This window comes from Staurois parvus, unplaced genomic scaffold (assembly GCF_062004578.1).
Source record: "Staurois parvus isolate SC_StPar_1 unplaced genomic scaffold, SC_StPar_1.0 ptg000447l, whole genome shotgun sequence".
In the NCBI taxonomy this organism is placed as follows: domain Eukaryota; kingdom Metazoa; phylum Chordata; class Amphibia; order Anura; family Ranidae; genus Staurois; species Staurois parvus.
The window spans coordinates 1,125,765-1,148,086 of NW_028318243.1; the positions used below are offsets into that span (position 1 = coordinate 1,125,765).

Genomic DNA, 22,322 nt, shown 5'->3' on the forward strand with positions numbered 1-22,322 from the left:
ACAGACACAGAATTGTTACTCAGGGACAGACACAGAATTGTTACTCAGGGACACAGAATTGTTACTCAGGGACACAGAATCGTTACTCAGGGACAGACACAGAATTGTTACTCAGGGACACAGAATTGTTACTCAGGGACACAAAATTGTTACTCAGGGACACAGAATCGTTACTCAGGGACAGACACAGAATTGTTACTCAGGGACACAGAATTGTTACTCAGGGACACAGAATCGCTACTCAGGGACACAGAATTGTTACTCAGGGACACAGAATTGTTACTCAGGGACACAGAATTGTTACTCAGGGACACAGAATCGTTACTCAGGGACAGACACAGAATTGTTACTCAGGGACACAGAATTGTTACTCAGGGACACAGAATTGTTACTCAGGGACACAGAATCGTTACTCAGGGACAGACACAGAATTGTTACTCAGGGACACAGAATTGTTACTCAGGGACACATAATCGTTACTCAGGGACACAGAATTGTTACTCAGGGACACAGAATCGTTACTCAGGGACAGACACATAATTGTTACTCAGGGACACAGAATCGTTACTCAGGGACACAGAATTGTTACTCAGGGACACAGAATCGTTACTCAGGGACACAGAATTGTTACTCAGGGACACAGAATTGTTACTCAGGGACACATAATCGTTACTGAGGGACACAGAATCGTTACTCAGGGACACAGAATCGTTACTCAGGGACACAGAATTGTTACTCAGGGACACAGAATTGTTACTCAGGGACACATAATCGTTACTGAGGGACACAGAATTGTTACTCAGGGACACAGAATCGTTACTCAGGGACACAGAATCGTTACTCAGGGACAGACACAGAATCGTTACTCAGGGACACAGAATTGTTTCTCAGGGACACAATCGTTACTCAGGGACAGACACAGAATTGTTACTCAGGGACACAGAATTGTTACTCAGGGACACAGAATCGTTACTCAGGGACACAGAATCGTTACTCAGGGACACAGAATTGTTACTCAGGGACACAAAATCGTTACTGAGGGATACAGAATCATTACTGAGGGACACAGAATCGTTACTCAGGGACACAGAATTGTTACTCAGGGACACAGAATTGTTACTCAGGGACACAGAATTGTGTCCCAGGCCCGTAATCTGTCATGGGCCCCTGTACCGCCTCCTCATGCTGCTGCCAGGTCCAGAGTGTGTCATGGGTCCCTGTACGGCCTCCCATTGCTGCTGTCTCCATCGCCACACTCTGCCATGTGCCACTTTCAGGTCTCCTCACACTGCTGGTGGGTTCCATTTTGTCATAGGGTGCTGGCAGATTACGGGCCTCCCATTGCTGCTGCCAAGCCCGTAATCTGCCATGGGCCCCCGTACCGACTCCTCATGCTGCTGCCAGGCCCGTAATCTGTCATGGGCCCCTGTACCGCCTCCTCATGCTGCTGCCAGGTCCAGAGTGTGTCATGGGTCCCTGTACGACCTCCCATTGCTGCTGTCTCCATCGCCACACTCTGCCATGTGCCACTTTCAGGTCTCCTCACACTGCTGGTGGGTTCCATTTTGTCATAGGGTGCTGGCAGATTACGGGCCTCCCATTGCTGCTGCCAGGCCCGTAATCTGCCATGGGCCCCTGTACCGCCTCCTCATGCTGCTGCCAGGTCCAGAGTGTGTCATGGGTCCCTGTACGGCCTCCCATTGCTGCTGTCTCCATCGCCACACTCTGCCATGTGCTACTTTCAGGTCTCCTCACACTGCTGGTGGGTTCCATTTTGTCATAGGGTGCTGGCAGATTACGGGCCTCCCATTGCTGCTGCCAGGCCCGTAATCTGCCATGGGCCCCCGTACCGACTCCTCATGCTGCTGCCAGGCCCGTAATCTGTCATGGGCCCCTGTACCGCCTCCTCATGCTGCTGCCAGGTCCAGAGTGTGTCATGGGTCCCTGTACGGCCTCCCATTGCTGCTGTCTCCATCGCCACACTCTGCCATGTGCCACTTTCAGGTCTCCTCACACTGCTGGTGGGTTCCATTTTGTCATAGGGTGCTGGCAGATTACGGGCCTCCCATTGCTGCTGCCAGGCCCGTAATCTGCCATGGGCCCCCGTACCGACTCCTCATGCTGCTGCCAGGCCCGTAATCTGTCATGGGCCCCTGTACTGCCTCCTCATGCTGCTGCCAGGTCCAGAGTGTGTCATGGGTCCCTGTACGGCCTCCCATTGCTGCTGTCTCCATCGCCACACTCTGCCATGTGCCACTTTCAGGTCTCCTCACACTGCTGGTGGGTTCCATTTTGTCATAGGGTGCTGTATGGCCTCCCATTGCTGCTGCCAGGCCCGTAATCTGCCATGGGCCCCCGTACCGACTCCTCATGCTGCTGCCAGGCCCGTAATCTGCCATGGGCCCCCGTACCGACTCCTCATGCTGCTGCCAGGCCCGTAATCTGTCATGGGCCCCTGTATCGCCTCCTCATGCTGCTGCCAGGTCCAGAGTGTGTCATGGGTCCCTGTACGGCCTCCCATTGCTGCTGTCTCCATCGCCACACTCTGCCATGTGCCACTTTCAGGTCTCCTCACACTGCTGGTGGGTTCCATTTTGTCATAGGGTGCTGTATGGCCTCCCATTGCTGCTGCCTCCACCGCCACACTGTGGCTCCACACTCTGGTTTTGGCCCCGTGACTGCCCAAATGAGTGAAGTGTGCGGTGATTCTAAGATCGACGGCACTCATCTGCATGTCATATTGACTGACAGTATTATTTCTCTTCCCCAGCAGACTCCAAGGGCATTTAAATTAAAGGTACAGTGTTCTGCACTAATATAAAGGCTCTCTGAAGCCTAGAAACACCCTTTTTATAAGTTAAATTCGCAGCAAATATATTCGCCTCGAATCAAATTTTTTCCACGAATTCGGCGAATCAGCCGAATCGAATTTTTGAATACTTCGCTCATCTCTAGTATAGATAATGGAATTTACACAGCTTTTACTTTCTGACTGCCCATTAAATTTCTTGAGGTGCTAAAATACCAGGACAGTACAAACACCCCCAAATGACCCCTTTGCAGAAAGTAGACACCAGGGGTGGACTGACAACTCATGGGGCCCCCGGGCAATAGGGGATCATGGGGCCCCTATGTCCTTGCCCAAACTCAAAAAAGCCTATGAAAAAGGTACCAGGGGCATCTCATGGGGCCCCCTACTGACCCCGGGCCCTCAGGCAATGCCTGAGTTTCCAAATGGTCAGTCCGCCCCTGGTAGACACCCTAAGCCAGTGGTGGGCAACCTTTTTTTTCAACTGAGCCAAATCTCACCAAAACCACGATTGAAATTTATTTTGAGAGCCACATTTTTAAAACTGAAAATACATCCCCCCATATAGTAATTCATCCCCCATAGTAATTCATCCCCCATAGTAATTCATCCCCCATATAGTAATTCATCCCCCATAGTAATTCATCCCCCATATAATAATTCATCCCCCATAGTAATTCATCCCCCATATAGTAATTCATCCCCCATATAGTAATTCATCCCCCATAGTAATTCACCCCCCATATAGTAATTCATCCCCCATATAGTAATTCATCCCCCATAGTAATTCATCCCTCATATAGTAATTCATCCCCCATAGTAATTCATCCCCCATAGTAATTCATCCCCCATATAGTAATTCATCCCCCATATAGTAATTCATCCCCCCTATAGTAATTCATTCCCCATATTGTGTCAATTCACTTACCTTTGCTCCGCACGTTCCTGTCGCCGTGTTCCCGCGCCGTTCCGGTCTTCAGGGTGGAGAGGAGTTCGTCTCGCTGCCCCGCCTACATCCTGACAGCCAATGTTTGCCACGCTCCGCGGGCCGGATTAAAAGGTCCGCCGGGCCGTATGCGGGCCGTAGTTTGCCCATTGCTGGGCTAGCTGCAGAGTCCTGACTTTTGGGGCGGCCGCCCGAGAGGAGGGAGAGGAGCGGGCGCTCGGCACACAGAAGAGCCGCATTAATGTGTGTAAAGAGCCGCATGTGGCTCGCGAGCCGCGGCTTGTCGACCACTGCCCTAAGCTATCTGCTGAGAGGCATATTGAGTCCATGGAAGATTTTTTTCTTCACAAGTTTTTGGAAAATGACAAAAATATTATATTTTATTTTTTTTTACACAAAGCTGTCATTTAAATGATTTATTTCTCGCACAAGCCATGGGTATATGTGGAATTACAACCCAAAATACATTCTGCTACTTCTACCGAGTATGAGGATACCACATGTGTGAAACTTTTTGGGAGCCTAGCCACATACAGGAGCCTGAAATCCAATGACCACTTTGAAAGCCTGAAGGTGCGCAACTTCCTCATTTCGCTTCCTCAATACCTATCACAGTTTTGGAGGCCCTAAAATGCCAGGATAGCACCCCCTCCAATAACCCCCTTTTGGAACATAGTACTGGGTGGGAACTGACTAACTGCCACTGACTTCCCAATGACGCTAATACAGTGATCAGTGCTAATAAAAAGCACTGACACTGTACTAATGACACTGGGCAGGAAGGGGTTAACATCTAGGGTGATCAAAGGGTTAACTGTGTGCTGTTTTACGTCATATGCTGTGTGTGTTTTACTAGGGAGACATGCTGCTATGTATTTCCCCAAATGTGTTGTCCCCTCCAGGATAGTGAGAAAGTTGACAGATACAGTATATTGCTGCTTTGAAAAGATTAAGTTGCTAAATCTGCAGGAATGAAAATAGACGGATGCACTGAGGGGAACACTAATCAGGCACACACCTGGGAAGCCTTTCTTTACTTTTGAGTTAGCTTTTTGATAAAGCACCAGAGACTGAACTTTGACTTCCTCATAACTGACATCTTTGGAACTTTTGAGTGGACTTGTAATGCATTTGTGTCATGCACTGACTGACCTGCATTCCCAAGTATTTTGCCAGCTGCTGAGCTAAGAGACATTCTATGACATTCAACGCTGTCTGAGTACCAAGACTGAGAAATGGTCAAGCAGCACTTTGCCGAGCCTCTGCAGCCTCATTTGGGAAGAACCTCGACAGGTCTTGATGACTACTGCTACGTCAAGGGTGAAAGTAAGCCCATCTGGATTCACACCTCCCATTGTGGAAACGTTTTACCCCTTCTGAGATGACAGTCTTCAGGCGGTTTCTGCGATTTGGTCAACTGACTAAAAGGAAATTTCACTGTTCGGTAAAACAAGCTGAGCTAAATGGGGCCATCCAACGAGAAAATTGTTGTTGCTGCTGCTTATCTACTGCCTTTTAGCCTGACAAAATTGCTTAAGCCCAGCTGCCCATTTCTATTTCACGTTGCCCTGTCTCGAGCGGGCCTTCCATCGAGCAAAGAATGGATGTCTTACCTTGCTACAGTCTCCAGATGCTTCTCAAGCTTTGTGGAACAACACGGCTTTGGAGCTATTAGATATGAGCTCGGACTATCGGTTAGGTGTGTAGCCATTTTCCTGCAAAAGTGGACTTTCATCAAACGTGATTCTTTGAACTTTAAATAGCTGGACTCTCTCTCTTGGGATGTTTTTTGTAGTAGGAACATTTCACATTTCTGGAGAAACTGGCCTTACCCCAATCCTACATATTTTACTGAATGCTCAGTTAGAGGATTGCATTAATGAAAGGCTAGGAAAATGTTTTTTTTACTGGGGAAAGTCCTTTGGGTTGAGTAGATAAACTCACTGTTTGGAAAATTTATTTTTGATTATGTGATAAATGAATATCCTCTCTGGCAACTGGGCTCCTTCTTTGCAGGACTTTGGGGAGTAAGAAGGTATGTCCTCCCATAGAAGAAAGTTGCCAGAACCAGAACTTTTGTAAATTGTGGAGAACTCTTTGAGATAACTAAGGCCCACAGGAAAAACACAATTGTTGTATGAATAATTGATGTTTGCTTTACAAACAAAAGGAGGAAATGTCAAGGAAATTGGCCTTAGATCAAATAAATACGTAGCTACACTGTAACTGCTGCTTTAAACGTTATGGTTCAAACTTGGGTCGTGGACCCATCAGAACCTTTTTTAAGTATCTAGAGCAAGCAAGCTAAGAATGTTTTATGACATGACCATGGGAACAGATGTCAATGGTTGCCCTGCACCTTGTTTATGGTCTAGTTATAATGTGACTTGCCATACTTGGTCATTGTCAGGGCAGGGGACGAGGAACGGACAGGCAGGCCTAACAATGTAACGCACTGGCTGACGACAACCACTACCCACAGACCGAAGTCCCTCAGGGCGCGGAGTCTAAGTCCCAGGCTGCCCTTCACCAGGGCCCCTGATGGTGGGGATGGACTTGACGCAGCCAGGAACCAGGTCGCGGCCCCCGAGACACCTCAGCTGCGGTAATGGCCGCCACCAATGGCGTGTAGCTGGTGGAAGAGACAAAAGCGTAGTCAGACAAGCCGGGTCAACAACAACAGGACAAAACAGTACAGGACAGCAGACGAGAATCACAGGTCACGAGCCGGGTTCAGCAACAGAGGGTCAGATAAAGGGAGAATACAAAGAATAGTCAAGTCACAAGCCGAATCAGATACCAGGAGAGTCACGAAAGTCAGAACAGAGTAATAGCAACACAAAGACACAAGACACAAGTGCAAAGAGCATGTGCAGGCCACAGGCTTATATGTCATCAGCCACACCCCTCTGGGGGATGGACCACAGAGACCTGAAGGCATAAAAGGATTCCCATCATGCACAGCAGAATCCAAGATGGACGCCAGCACATGGAGTAACATAACCTCAGGGAAAGGTAGGACCTTGACAGTCATTTATTCCAAATTAGATATGGTGGCAAGCTGCTAGCATCTAACTGACCAATCACATTTGTGCCTCCTACACAGTATAAATAACTGTTGTAAAAGAGCAATTGTGGCCAATCCTCCCCTGGAATGGTCCATGAATCTGTATGATGTGAATAAACTATTTTTTTGTTCACCGTAAGAGCGTGTTCTGACTGAAGTTCCACAACACTAAATGGATATTGAGGACGTTTTACATACAGTATGAGGATTATGTAATTGTGTATGTAGCGCTGTCTCGGAGGTTATTGTTTATTTATGCTGAGCTTGTTCTTTTCATGGACACATTTCTCATCATTTACTCCGAGGAGACGAAGGGATCTGTATCTTCTCTGGTGGCCTCTGGTCACTTCACTGTGATATTAATGGTAATCTTGTTCCGTTCATGGACACAATTCTCAAAACTAAGATGAAAGAAGTGCAGTGAACGGTATGTTCTTTTGGGGCCTATGGTCCCCTTGCTGCAATATTTATGCTAAGCTTGTCTGTTTCACTTTCATTGTAACACAGCTGTATAGACCGACCCAAACCACAAACCACAAGTTGAGGATGCTTATTTCCCAATGGTAAACATGTTCTGCCATTTAATTAATACACTATAAGTGAATTATAAATTACCTTACGTCGGCATTGCCATCTGCTGTCCCTCAACCACAAAATGTAAATGTAGCACAGCTCTGTAACCTCCTAGATGAGCCAAACCTATTTTGTTACTAAACCCCAGACCCTGCATTCACTATATCTGGTCTCCCCGGACCCTGCATTCACTATATCTGGTCTCCCCGGACCCTGCATTCACTATATCTGGTCTCCCCGGACCCTGCATTCACTATATCCGCTCTTCCCGGACCCTGCATTCACTATATCTGGTCTCCCCGGACCCTGCATTCACTATATCTGCTTTTGCCAGACCCTGCATTCACTATATCCACTCTCCCCGGACCCTGCATTCTATATATCCGATCTCCCAGGACACTGCATTCACTGCATCCGCTCTCCCCGGATCCTGCATTCACTATATCTGCTCTCCCAGGACACTGCATTCACTGCATCCGCTCTCCCCGGATCCTGCATTCACTATATCCGCTCTCCCTGGACTCTGCATTCACTATATCCGGTCTCCCCAGACCCCGCGTTCACTATATCCGCTCTCCCCGGACCCTGCATTCACTATATCTGGTCTCCCTGGACCCTACATTCACTATATCCCCTCTCCCCGGACCCTGCATTCACTATATTTGCTCTCCCTGGACCCTGCATTCACTATATCCGCACTCCCAGGACCCTGCATTCACTATATCCGCTCTCCCCGGACCCTGCATTCACTATATCCGCTCTCCCCGGACCCCGCATTCACTATATCCGCTCTCCCCAGACCCTGCATTCACTATATCCGGTCTCCCCTGACCCTGCATTCACTATATCCGCTCTCCCCGAACCCTGCATTCTCTGCATCCGCTCTCCCCGGACCCTGCATTCACTATATCCGGTCTCCCCGGACCCTGAATTCACTATATCTGATCTCCCCGGACCCTGCATTCATTATATCCGCTCTCTCAGGACACTGCATTCTCTGCATCCACTCTCCCCAGACCCTGCATTCACTATATCCGGTCTCCTCAGACCCTGCATTCACTATATCTGGTCTCCCTGGACCCTGCATTCACTATATCTGGTCTCCCCGGACCCTGCATTCACTATATCCGCTCTCCTCAGACCCTGCATTCACTATATCCGGTCTCCCCGGACCCTGCATTCACTATATCTGGTCTCCCCGGACCCCGCATTCACTATATCTGGTCTCCCTGGACCCTGCATTCACTATATCCTCTCACCCCGGAACCCTGCATTCACTATATCTGGTCTCCCCGGACCCCGCATTCACTATATCTGGTCTCCCTGGACCCTGCATTCACTATATCCTCTCACCCCGGAACCCTGCATTCACTATATCCGGTCTCCCCGGACCCTGCATTCACTATATCCGGTCTCCCACGACCCTGCATTCACTATATCTGGTCTCCCCGGACCCTGCATTCACTATATCGAGTCACCCCGGACCCTGCATTCCCTATATCCGGTCTCCCCGGACCCTGCATTCACTATATCTGGTCTCCCCGGACCCTGCATTCACTATATCCGGTCTCCCACGACCCTGCATTCACTATATCTGGTCTCTCCGGACTCTGCATTCACTAAATCTGGTCTCCCACGACCCTGCATTCACTATATCGAGTCACCCCGGACCCTGCATTCCCTATATCCGGTCTCCCCGGACCCTGCATTCACTATATCCGGTCTCCTCAGACCCCGCATTCACTATATCGAGTCACCCCGGACCCTGCATTCCCTATATCCGGTCTCCCCGGACCCTGCATTCACTATATCCGGTCTCCTCAGACCCCGCATTCACTATATCGAGTCACCCCAGACTCCAGATAAATCCTTTTCTTTACCCAGCTGTCTGGAGGAATCCTTGGGCAAGGGGATCCAATGCCTTCCACTTTAAGATGAACAGTCCTGGGTAAGGAGCTAATCAGGTTTCCCACCAGAGTGCTCTTTTACCCTTAGCTGGCCCAAGTCTCTTTCCTGTGAGCTGGTTCAGATAGGTGGCTGCCTTCAGGCGTTCTGCTTGGCTGGCTCCTTTCCTGGCTCCACAGTGATGGTGAAATTGTATATTTTATATTTCCGTATTATTGTTGGCTCACAATATCTAATTAGGAGACAAGGATGGTCACTTTAGATGACTCACACCAAAGGAATGTTACTATAAATAGACCAAGTCCTTAAAAAGGTCATATTACTCCTAGATTGTAAGCTCCCAGGATCAGGCCCTCCTATCCCTCTTGTATTGAACTGTATTGTTGCTGTATTGTCTCCCGTTATATTGTAAAGTGCTGAGCAAACTGTTGTTAAATCTTGTATAATAATAATCATATTACTTGCAGTGGGGGGGCGGACATTCCCTACACACAAGTCCAGTATATCACATACAGTTAGACTGGAAATATTTGTCTGACCTAGGTCATGTGTTAAGCATGCGTCTATTCTGATCATTGGCCACGCCATATAATGGAGGGACCTGTGGTGGAAGCAGCATCTTCAGTTAAAGCGGAGTTACACTCAAAAGCAGAAGCTCCACTTATTTTCCTCCCCCCCCCCCTCCACTGCCATATTTGATACCTTTTGGGCTAATGGGGGGGAGTGGGTACCTGGTTTTGACAGGTACCCGCTCCCACTTCTGGCTCAGTTCCCCGCGATTTAGCATTTCTGGGTAAGGAGCACGTATTGGGATTTTTTTTTTAGCAAAAACATAGAGCAGAATACATTTTGGCCTAAAATTTGATTTTTAAAATTTTTTTTTACTGGACATGTTTAATAACCAGCTATTCTTCACACAGAATTTGGATTGGGCAGAAAATGAAATGTAACAAAACAAAACTAAACGAATTCCAAAAACAAATAATGAAATTAAATTAGTAACATAACGAATCTACCCGAAAAGAAAGTAAACACATTTTTCCGTTCTGCACATGTCTGCCTAAACTGTTCTAAGTCTGGTCTGAACCAGGGGCGGGCTGACCATTTGGAAACTCGGGCACTGCCCGAGGGCCCGGGGTCAGTAGGGGGCCCCATGAGATGCCCTTGGTACCTTTTTCATAGGCTTTTTTGAGTTTGGGCAAGGACATAGGGGCCCCATGATCCCCTATTGCCCGGGGGCCCCATGAGTTGTCAGTCCGCCCCTGGGAGGAAGTTACTTTAAAAGAGGTGAATACCGGTTGCTGGTGTATGAAGAACTAGGGCCAGCAAAGCACATATGGGGTATGAAGTAAGTCCACTACAAGGGTTTACTCGGCAGGAGTGGAGGAGCAGACACAATGGGTAACCAAAGACTGGTGTAAAGTGAGGAGCAGCTTGTCATGAAGAGTGGTACCTGGCTTGGGTGAGGTGTCCTCCAGTAGCGAGGGGTCAGTGTGCTGGCTCTCCCCAACAGTCGGTTTACCAGAGAAACAGGGAATATCCCGCGTTACAGAGGCCCAGCCTCACGACACAGTACAGGGATGAATGTATTAACAAGTGCATGCATGAGGTCCATGGCGGAACCCCATTCTGTCACTGGGATTGAGGTGGCAGAGGAACGCTGGACGGGTGGAAAGGGCATAGGCTCAACGGTGTCCTTCCTAAATGCAATAACTCACAGACAGGGTGTGCACTGACACAGGACAGCATACTCTACATACACGTGGCACAGTTAGTCACTACACACGGTGTACGGCTCATCTCTAGTTTGGAGTGTCGCCATAAGGTTGACTTCATCTGAAAATCCCGGGTATTGATGAGCACACTCACATAAGCCAAAAGGTACCCCATGTTTATGGTGAGTGGCCCTGCTCACAACCTGGCTGTCAGAGCCTGGGTCCAAACCTGGGCTTTCTGCGGTGAGGGGCAATGTTTCTTCTTGCTGAGCCACCTGGAATGCTGGACAGCCCCCTTGACAATTATTTGGATGATCCTACCTTGACCTTGTTTATCTTGAACCCCTTTCTCCTCCCATGAACTTCCTGATTTAAGCCTGGTCTCTGCACTTCCTGTTTGCCAGATTATTGTGCTCTCCAGCCAGTATCTTGCTTTGTCTCTCCTGCTACCGACCTTTGTGGCTTGTTCCTTGACTACAATTCTGCATCATCCCAACCTGCTACCGCTTGTTACCGACCCTTGGCTTGTTTACTGACTACGCTTCTGCTAGATCCCTACCATATCTGCTACTGGATCCTGGCTTGTTCACTTCCTGGTGGGGTGATCCTGAGAACTGCGACCTGGTACTAAAACACAGCAAAATCCATCTCCACCATTAGGAGCTCTGGTGAATACCGGTTAGTGCTTAGACCCCGCACCTCAGGTGAGCCTTCGTCATTTCCCAGGGTGACCTGCTTATTTACCTATCTTGTTGGTTGGTCTGCTGCTATAGCTACTGGTCTCTGAACCTGACCTCACACCATGACACTGGCATAGTCCACCCCTTTACAACCTCTTTCAGCCCACAAAGCCTATTGTTCTGACCATTGTCACCTAGTGATGGGAAATCCAACATTTTACAGTTGTCACCAGCACTGCTGGAACAATGTCCTTTAGCATCCAAGGCAAAAAGAGCCAAAGTACACTCCTCCATAGGCTATGAACTCCCACAAAACCATAGGTTTTTATGTTCCTCTCCTACTGAAATTACCAAGGCAGCCACCTCTTAAGTCAACTCCTTGACCTGGCCCTGATCACCAGAGCAGGAAAAGAGAGGAAATTTTCCATTGGGGACATCTGTAAAATGCTGGATTTCCCATCACTTGGGAGAGATTGTGTCAGACTTCTTTTTATGTCTCTCCAGTCTAGCAAGTGATAGGAATTCTCTACAAGGGGACAGAATTACAAAGAAAAACCCTGTCAGTGGAGCTAATCATTTTCCTTTTCATCAACAATGTTTTGGTTTTAGATGTACTTCAATTAGAAATTCGCAAAGTTTCAACAAGCTATGGCCTGGTTGTATTTTGCTGTAAATTTGAGGGATGGGGCTACCATTTTTAACAAATTGGACATGTTTTTGTACAGTGCCTTGAAAAAGTATTCATACCCCTTGAAATTTTCCACATTTTGTCATGTTACAACCAGAAATGTAAATGTATTTTATTGGGATTGGATGTGATAGACCAACGCAAAGTGGCACATCATTGTGAAGTGTAAGGAAAATGAGAAATGGTTTTCAAAATTAAATACAGAAGTGAAAAGTGTGGCGTCGTTTATATTCAGCCCCCCAGAGTAAATACTTTGTAGGACCCCCTTTTGCTGCAATTCCAGCTGCAAGTCTTTTTGGGGACGTCTCTCTTAGCTTTGCACATCTAGAGAGGGACATTTCTGCCCATTCTTCTTTGCAGAATCGCTCAAGCTCTGTCAGATTGGATGGAGAGCATCTGTGAACAGCAATTTTCAGGTCTGGCCACAAATTCTCCATTGGATTTAGGTCTGGACTGCGACTGGGCCATTCTAACACATGTACGTAGATGTTTTGGTCTGAACCCTTCCATTGTTGCTCTTGCTAGATGTCTCAGGTCGTTGTCCTGCTGGAAGGAGATACTCCACCTCGGTCTCAAGTCTTTTGCAGACTCTAACAGGTTTTCTTTTAAGATTGCCCTGTATTTGGCTCCATCCATCTTCCCATCAATTCTGATCAGCTTCCCTGTCCCTGCTAAAAGAATTCATCCCCACTATATGACACTGCTACCACCATGTTTCACGGTGGGGATGGTGTGTTCAGGGTGATGTGCAGTGTTAGTTTTCTGCCACACATAGTGTTTTGCTTTTAGGCCAAAAAGTTAAATTTTGGTCTCATCTGACCAGAGCCCCTTCTTCCACATGTTTTCTGTGTCCCCCACATGGCTTCTTGCAAATTAAAAAGGGGACTTCTTATGGCTTTCATATGATGTCCTCCAAGAACGAGAGAACCGCCTTGCAGCCGTCATTTTACTATATGGCGCGCGGGAGGCAGTTAAAGGTCCTTTAGGTCTTTTCCTGGAATTACCCCCGCAGCCAGGCCCACAGTCACTCAACAGTACGGATCAGTCATTGTGTTCATTCATAACTGAAGCATGTGTAGCAGTGTGGGCATTATTGATGGAATAATGTCTGTTGGGATATGGACACTGGGGAGTGAGCTGTGACAAAGAGCTGGGGAGTGTGTGTAGCAGTGTGGGCACTGTGGATGGAACAATGTGTGTTGGGATATGGACACTGGGGAGTGAGCTGTGGCACAGAGACGGGGAGAGTATGTAGCAGTGTGGGCTTTGTTGAAGAGAAAAGCTCTAAAAGTAGTCAGATTAGAGAGGGGATCCTTTCCTAACACAGTATATTCAGTCCTGTTGGCAGAATCTTCCAGCAAGGAAAGAATATGTAACGGAACCGACCCTAGACAGCGCTTGGGAATTTCCGTTAGACTACCGCTTCCCCGTCCGAACACCACAGCCAACCAAACAAGACTAGACGACTGCAATCTTGAAGTAATCCAGAAGGTAGACTAGTTTATTTGAACACAGAAACAAGATATATACACTCAGGGGACAATCCCCCCTCCCTGCATAATGACATGGGGCGGGGCAATCTACATTTAGTAACAAGAGACACACCAACAGACAGTCCCATCAGGAGGGAGGGCTGCTGGAGACACCCACCCACCAAGCCAATACGCATAAACACATATATCCCATAATAGTTTGCTACCAAGCAAGACACACAACAATAGGATGCAACCACACAACACCAAACAATCTACAACCCCTGCCCAACCTACAGTGAAGGAAATAAGTATTTGATCCCCTGCTGATGTTGAATGTTTGCCCACTCACAAAGAAATGATCGGTCTAAAAATCGAATGTTCGGTGTATTGTAACACTGAGAGACAGAATACAACAACAAATTCAGCAGAAATGCATGTCTAACAAATAATGACTAATTTGCATGTTCATGAGGGAAATAAGGATTTGATCCCTTATCATTCAGCAGGATTTCTAGCTACCAGGTGTCTTTCATACAGGTAACAAGCTGAGATTAGAAGCAGTCTCTTAAAGGGAGTGCTGCTAATCTCATTTTGTTACCTGTATAAAAGACACCTGTCCACAGGAGCAGTCAATCAGGTTTCAAACTCTCCACCATAGCAAAGACCAAAGAGCTGCCAAGGATTGTAGACCTACACAAGGCTGGACTGGGCTACCAAACTATGGCCAAGCAGCTTGGTGAGAAGGTGACAACAGTTGGTGCAATCATTCACAAATGGAAGAAACACAAAACAAGTGTCAGTCTCCCTAGGACTGGTGCACCATGCAAGATCTCACCTCGTGGCGTGTCAATGATCATGAGAACAGTGAGGAATCATCCCAGAACTACATGTGAGGATCTTGTCAATGATCTCCAGGCAGCTGGGACCACAGTCACCAAGAAAACAATTGGTAACACACTACACCAGCAATGGGCAAACTACGGCCCGCGGGCCGTATACTGCCCGGCGGACCTTTTAATCCGGCCCGCGGAGCGTGATACTGTCAGGATGGCTGTCAGGATGTGTGTAGGTGGGGCAGCGTGAAGAACGTGAGGGGAGCTAGGCTCCTCTCACAGTCCGCCCTGAAGACCGGTGTAGCATGAAAATCTGTCTCCTATGAGGATCTGTTCCCCTCGACGTATCTGCGCATGTGCCGGAGATCGCCGATCGGCTGCTAATGCATGAAACTGGCACATGCGCAGATACGTCGAGGGGGACAGATCCTCATAGGAGACAGATTTTCATGCTACACCGGAACGGCGCGGGAACACGGCGAGAGGAACGCGCGGAGCAAAGGTAAGTGAATTGACACAGGGGGGACTTGGGGACTTAATATGGGGGATGAATTAATATGGGGAATGAATTACTATAGGGGGGATGAATTACTATATGGGGGATGAATTACTATAGGGGGGATGAATTACTATAGGGGGGATGAATTACTATGGGGGATGAATTACTATATGGGGGATGAATTACTATATGGGGGATGAATTACTATAGGGGGGATGAATTACTATATGGGGGATGAATTACTATAGGGGGGATGAATTACTATGGGGGATGAATTACTATATGGGGGATGAATTACTATGGGGGATGAATTACTATGGGGGATGAATTACTATATGGGGGATGAATTACTATGGGGGATGAATTACTATATGGGGGATGAATTACTATGGGGGATGAATTACTATATGGGGGATGAATTACTATATGGGGGATGAATTACTATATGGGGGATGAATTACTATGCTTACTATGGGGGAATATTACTATACTTACTATGGATGACACATACACATCATTCATCTACTCTTGGTCCGGCCCCCGGGTCCAATATATGAACCCATTGCGGCCCTCAAGTCAAAAAGTTTGCCCACCCCTGCACTACACCGACAAGGACTGAAATCCTGCAGTGCCCGCAAGGTCCCTCTGCTCAAGAAAGAACATGTCAAGGCCCGTCTGAAGTTTGTCACTGAACATCTGAATGATGCAGAGGAGGACTGGTTGAAAGTGTTGTGGTCAGATGAGACCAAAATCGAGCTCTTTGGCATCAACTCAACTCTCCGTGTTTGGAGGAGGAGGAATGCTGCCTATTACCCCAAGAACACCCTCCCAACTGTCAAACATGGTGGTAGAAACATTCTGCTTTGGGGTTGTTTTTCTTCTAAGGGGACAGGACAACTGCACTGCATCAAAGGGACGATGGACGGGGCACTGTACCATCAAATCTTGGGTGAGAACCTTCTTCCCTCAGCCAGGGCATTGAAAATGGGCCGTGGATGGGTGTTCCAGCATGAAAATGACCCACAATACATGGCCAAGGCAACAAAGGAGTGGCTCAAGAAGAAGTGCATTAAGGTCCTGGAGTGGCCTAGCCAGTCTCCAGACCTTAATCCGATTGAAAATCTGTGGAGGGAGCTGAAAGTTCGAGTTGCCAAATGTCAGCCACCAAACCTTAATGACTTGGAGAGGATCTGCCAAGAGGAGTGGGCCAAAATCCCTCTTGAGATGTGTGCAAACCTGGGGGCCAACTACAGGAAACGTCTGACCTCTGCGATTGCCAACAAGGGATTTGCCACCAAGTACTAAGTCATATTTTGTGAAGGGGATCAAATACTTACTTCTCTCATGAACATGCAGATCAGTCATCATTTGTTAGACATGCATTTCTGCTGAATTTGTTGTTGCTATTCTGTCTCTCAGTGTTACAATACACCGAACATTCGATTTTTAGACCGATCATTTCTTTGTGAGTGGGCAAACATTCAACATCAGCAGGGGAGCAAATATGCATTTCCTTCACTGTATACATGTCTACACAATATTAGGACAGATCACCTTGTACCCCTACCAGGCACAGGGTGACTTACACATAAGAGGGATATGGGGAGCTGAGACAGGGGTCTCCCCACCTCTCCAAAGTGAGCTGGGTTTCATGGCCCCCCCATCCAAAGTGACTCCCGTCACATAATACATTACCATCTCTTTTTTAGCTCATGGGAAAAAGGATTGAGACTCATATGTGCTATGGGCAGCAGCTCACAGCTTGATCATTGAGCACAGATGACAATAACGTCACCTAAAAAATAAGCCAGACAAGCTAATAAAAAAAATCTGAAAATCTAACTGATCTTATAATAAAAATATTTTTTCACAATAGGGTCAGGGGGAGTGTTACGGCATGATTTAGGTAAGGGTGTGGCCTAGAGAGGAGCCTCTCCTATACAGTAGATCACAACCATAGTAAGCGATTATTTACCAATTCAGTTACTCAGTCAAGCCTACATTGCTTTCAGGCTTAGCTCTGCTCTGTGCTTCAAATCACGACCAGACTATGGCATTTGCGGCAACTTAGGCCCGATGCTTTCGCTAACTTTTTTCCGACTGGCTTTAGGCTGGTCATATCCAACCGCTTCTTCCACCTTTAGGCCTTTATTTAAGCAAGCTTGGTCTAGGTCCTGGTGCCATCAGCAAACCCAACACCGACTGGGCTCCAAGAACCTGAGCCAACAAAGATAAATTCTTCTCCTGCCCCTGGCCTCGGTCCAGGCAGCCTCCCGTCTTTCTGTGACCCGAAGTGGTGTCCGGATGAGGTTAGAAAAAGTTTCCAGAATCAGTTTGGACCACTATTCAGACAACTAAGGAAGAAAAAAAACAAATGTTACACGCAATCCATTAAGATATACAATTCAGAATAGATTTATTTATCTTTATGTTAACATAAAATATTCATTATATGTTGAAAAATGTTCCAATATTGTAAAAAAAAAAAAAAAGAAACCCTCAAACAATTTAATAACTACTTATGTAGAGCCAAAACTTATTTTTTTTTAAGATTCGCATAGGAAGGGGTTAAAGCCTGTCACTTCTTGTTACATAGTTACATAGTTAGTCGCTGAAAAAAGTCCATCCAGTTCAACCATAGAAAAAAAAAATAAAAGTTATAATCCTATACTCACAGTTGATCCAGAGGAAGGCAAAAAAAAACCCCAGCAAAGCATGATCCAATTTGCACCTGCTGGAAAACAAATTCCTTCCTGATCCCCCGAGAGGCAATCAGATATTCCCTGGATCAAATAGACTAAAAAAGAATAGAATAGAGGTGCCTTACAAAATTCAAATTTTGAAAAGAATAAAATAGAATAAAACAAAATAGAATAGAAAAGAAAAGAATGGAGTAAAACAGAATAGAATAAAAAAAAAAAAAGAATAGAATAAAATAGAATATAGAGGAATAAAATAGAATAGAATAGAAAATAAAAGAATACAATAGATTCGAATAGCATAGAAAAAGCAATACAATAGAATAAAATGGAAAGAATATAACCGCATTCCGAAATCCGAATATCGAATAGAATAAATTTGAATGCCGATTCAATAGTTACATAAATTAGTCTGGCTGAAAAAAGACAAAAGTCCATCCAGTTCGACCATTAAGAAAAAAAAAAAGTTTTAATCCTACACCCACAGTTGATCCATAGGAAGGCAAAAAAAAAAAAAAACTAGCAAAGCATGATCCAATTTACTCCTGGTGGGAAAAAAATTCCTTCCTGATCCCGGAGAGGCAATCGGATATTCCCTGGATCAACTTTCCCTATAAATGTTATATCCAGTTATATTCTGTGTATCTAGGAAAGATCCTGAAGGAAAAACAGGAAGTGAGAGGAAGTCTCCACGGAGTGAGGAGACATCCCCTCAAAGAGCTGTCAGAAGAACAGGTGCCCCTGTAGGAAGACTTACCTCCTGTTCTGTTGACAAGTGCAAAGTTTTGGTCTCTCTTCACTTTCCGTCTTGGTGATAATGGTCACCAGGACAGCTGCAGCTTCACACGGATGCTGCCAGCTGTCCCATGTTGGTTCTAAGCCTGAGAACTGAATGATCATGTGACGTCTGATTGCTCAGTTCTTGGTCGCCTCAGAGCATCGATCTCCGCAGTGCTCCTACCCCACTCATTGGAGCAACAGAGGAAGCAAGCGCCGAGTGCTGAGAGGTGGAGCCAGATGTCAATCAGACAGCTGGGTGGATCCTGACAATATTGTCAGGACCCCTCCAGAGCCTGGAGGCAATCTGCCACATCAGCTGGCAATAGCTCGCTATCAGCTGATTCTGGGTCACAGGAGAGCAAAAGTAGGGGCACTCCTATGACCCACAAGAGAAGTATGGCCAAAAAAGCTTTGGCCAGGGGTGTCCAAACTATGGCCCTCCAGGTGTTGAGGAACTGCAGGTCTCATGAGGCCTTGCAAGACTCTGACATCCACAGGCAAGACACCCAGAGGCATGATAGGACTTGTAGTACTTCAACAGCTGGAGGGCCATAGTTTGGACACCCCTGGCTTTGGCCATACTTCTCATGACTTAGTGCTTATATGCCAACGTTAGGTTCTTTATATTTCAGGTTCAGTTGCTTGAAGAACTTTGCAGAATAGAGCAGATTGTTGTCCTCTGTATTCTTGGAATGGCTTGTCGTAGAACATGGAGACATGTCTCCGTGTTCTGCAATAAGGTACCTGGAAGTTTAGAGGTTGGACGTCAAGCTTTCAAGGTGTTCTGAGAGAACAGGAATTCCTTTCTCTTGTAATCAATGACGTTCCGCTTTGCAAAATCCTCAAGTGTATAGTTTGATATTTAAAATGTTTATTTCATGGGAGCGTTCTACATGGCAACTGTTTGGGATTGGTGGTTAAAAACCATCTTTTTTGATCAGGAGACCAGATCTTTGGAAACTTCTGCCATTTGTGTCCGAACGCACCACGTGCCACCCGCTCAGTGCTCAAGGGAGGCTTACCAGATGAATTTGACCATCATATTATAGAGTGGTCCTCCCCAGGAGCAACCCCATGCCTAATGCCATGCTCAAAGGTCCACTTTGCTGTGTCGCCCCTTGTAGGCTCGGCGCGAGCACAGATCCCGCGCTTGTGCGGTCCTTCACGGGCGGGCCCGGTGACATCACACGCCGTGCGGCACGCCGGGCCAGGGTGCATTTAATATCATTTTACTATATTACAAGGTAAAAAATTATCTAGGAACTGAGGCTATATTTTAGCATTTGCCCCTGTTCAGAAGGATGTTTTCTCAGTCAATTTATATGTCTTTTTCAGGCCATTTCGGTCCTTTATTCCTAGCCTGTAGCTGGGCCATTTAACACGTGGAAATCAATGGCCTTTGAGGGGCCCTATGGTCGTTGCGAAACATGTTGGGAGTTGCCTGCACAGCCTGAATATCCCCTAGCCCTTCAAAGGATTACTTTGTTGGTATTTTTCAGATTGTTACTATCCTACTGGTCGGTGGGTTATGGGATATCAGCTGAATTATGCAATAATATCATGTAAGATACTTTTTAGAGATGATGTGATGTTTAATAAAGGAACATTGATTTTATCTTTTTGTGTACAGAGTTTCTGTGCCTAGAAAGTCCATTTTCACATTCCTTCTTTCAATAACCATAGCCGGTCCTCTCTTTGGGATCTTCCTACATAAGCGTGGTGATGGACGTGCGCCCTTAATCTCTGATGATGTCATATCTGACGAAACGCGTCGGGTGGAGCTAGGGCGTACGTCACCACGCATGCACGCCTGCGATCATCTTGAAAGTGGTACACGCGGTTTTCTTGTCCTTATATCCCGCTGTGTTGGATTATCTTTGATGTAAGTGCAATACTTTGGTTTAAATAAAATTTGCTAATGGTTTTACACTATGGGAAGCTTTTTTGTCTATGTACTTGCCCTCAATATGCATAATATCGATCGTCCATTTGGAGTGCGGGAATGTTGTTTGACATATTTGAGTGTGCTTGTGCCCAGTTTGACCGCTCTATAATATGATGGTCAGATTCATGTGGTAAGCCTCCCTTGAGCACTGAGCGGGGTGACACGTGGTGAATTCGGACACACCTGATTATCTATAGTCACTGGAGACACATGATTGGATTTATGGACATTTTCTTTGGCACTGGGACTGATTTAATCACTTCACAGTGGTTGGTTTGCACTTATTTGTCATAATTTGTCCACAATTTATATAATTTTTGGTTATTAGCGCTGCACCTTTATATGCTGGAATTCATATTTTCCATGGAAAAGTGTTTATATCAGGATGATGCCCGCAACTGCAGTCGGCGTGACCTCCTAGCACCCGAGGGTCACCCCAACTCCTCAATAAATTATGACCGGCTGTGATTGGTCGCGGCCACTGCAACAGCAAATTTGCTATGGCATGGACATAAACAGCGCGGACCACTAAGAAACATGACACGAAGATAATGAAATACACCGCGTTCCAAATTATTATGCAAATTCTATTTAAGTGTCACAAATGTAGCAGGAGATATTAATCCTGTCTCATGGCTGTGATCTGCTGACTGGCCTCTCCTGTGTAACCTGACACTTGCCCTGACACAGACAAAGCAGTGAGGGATTTCAGCCCCCCCTTTCTCCTCTCAGACTGTAAGAGAGAGAGAGCCAATTATGAGAGCCATTAAAGGAGCCAATGTCAAGGACTCTTTCAAGCAGGAAGTGCAGCTGCAAAGCATTGTGGACGATGGAGTTTTGAACAGAAACGGCCTTATAGGCTAATATGGAGATAGAATTAAAAAAAAACCACGAAAGCCATCATGCTTAGGGAGAGTAGAGTGAAGGGGCCATCTTGGGTTTTCTCCTGAGGGAGAGGGAGATTGCATGTGGCAGGAGAGAGATTGGACCTGGCAAAGAAGTGCTGATGGGCAGTACACTGCATGCTTGGTGATCTGCATCAGACAAAGGAACATCCAAACTGAGAGAAGTGGTCTACAGTACAGTGCCTACACTGACAGTGTGAAGTGCTCCTCGTGAGGTGACCAGAGGAACCTGTCATTTTCAGGACGATCGTTTGGGCCTTTGTCACAGGATCTGGTGAGAGGGATTTCTCCCACTGTCATATGACAGGAACATTGCACACATACAGAGACATCATACCTTGCTCATATTCACCAGGCACTGGGTTGTGTAGATGGCCCTGCTGAACAGACACCGTGTTCACTTTGCTATACAAATACTGCCACAGGATTACAATTACACTTTAAGTGTTTAAGGAGTTTAAGTGCACCAACGAAAGTGGCTAGCTGAAGATTCCAACATTCATCCAGTTACAAAGAGACTGAAGTTACTGGTGTCATACGAGCACGCGCATGCGTAGTCAGGCCTCTATATTGCATGGTGTGTGAGGGAATAGCTTTACCTTGAAAGTAGCTATTAAGCATCAGTTGGGTACAGTGTTTTCCTATTGGGGTCATGGTGTCGGGGTTTAGAAGGAAGAAGTCTGACACAACAGAGAGTCATTCTTCTACTCTCCTCCTGCTTGGACATCATGGGGCCAAATTTATGAAGAGGAGTTAAATCCACTTTGAGGTTGCCATTTAAGTGTTTGCCTCTGCTCTTGGGG

General features: G+C 46.6%; 1 protein-coding gene across 1 annotated transcript in view; it reads right to left on the reverse strand.

Annotated features, from left to right (window-relative positions):
• Window positions 1-15,414: 15,414 nt before the first annotated feature.
• LOC149453593 (ecto-ADP-ribosyltransferase 5-like) overlaps window positions 15,415-22,322 on the reverse strand; it is a 49,997-nt gene continuing 43,089 nt past the window's right edge. Inside the window, exon 6 of the mRNA XM_089688159.1 lies at window positions 15,415-17,544. Within this exon, the coding sequence (XP_089544285.1) occupies window positions 17,537-17,544 (8 nt within the window). The 3' untranslated portion in view covers window positions 15,415-17,536. The remainder of the gene's footprint in view (window positions 17,545-22,322) is intronic.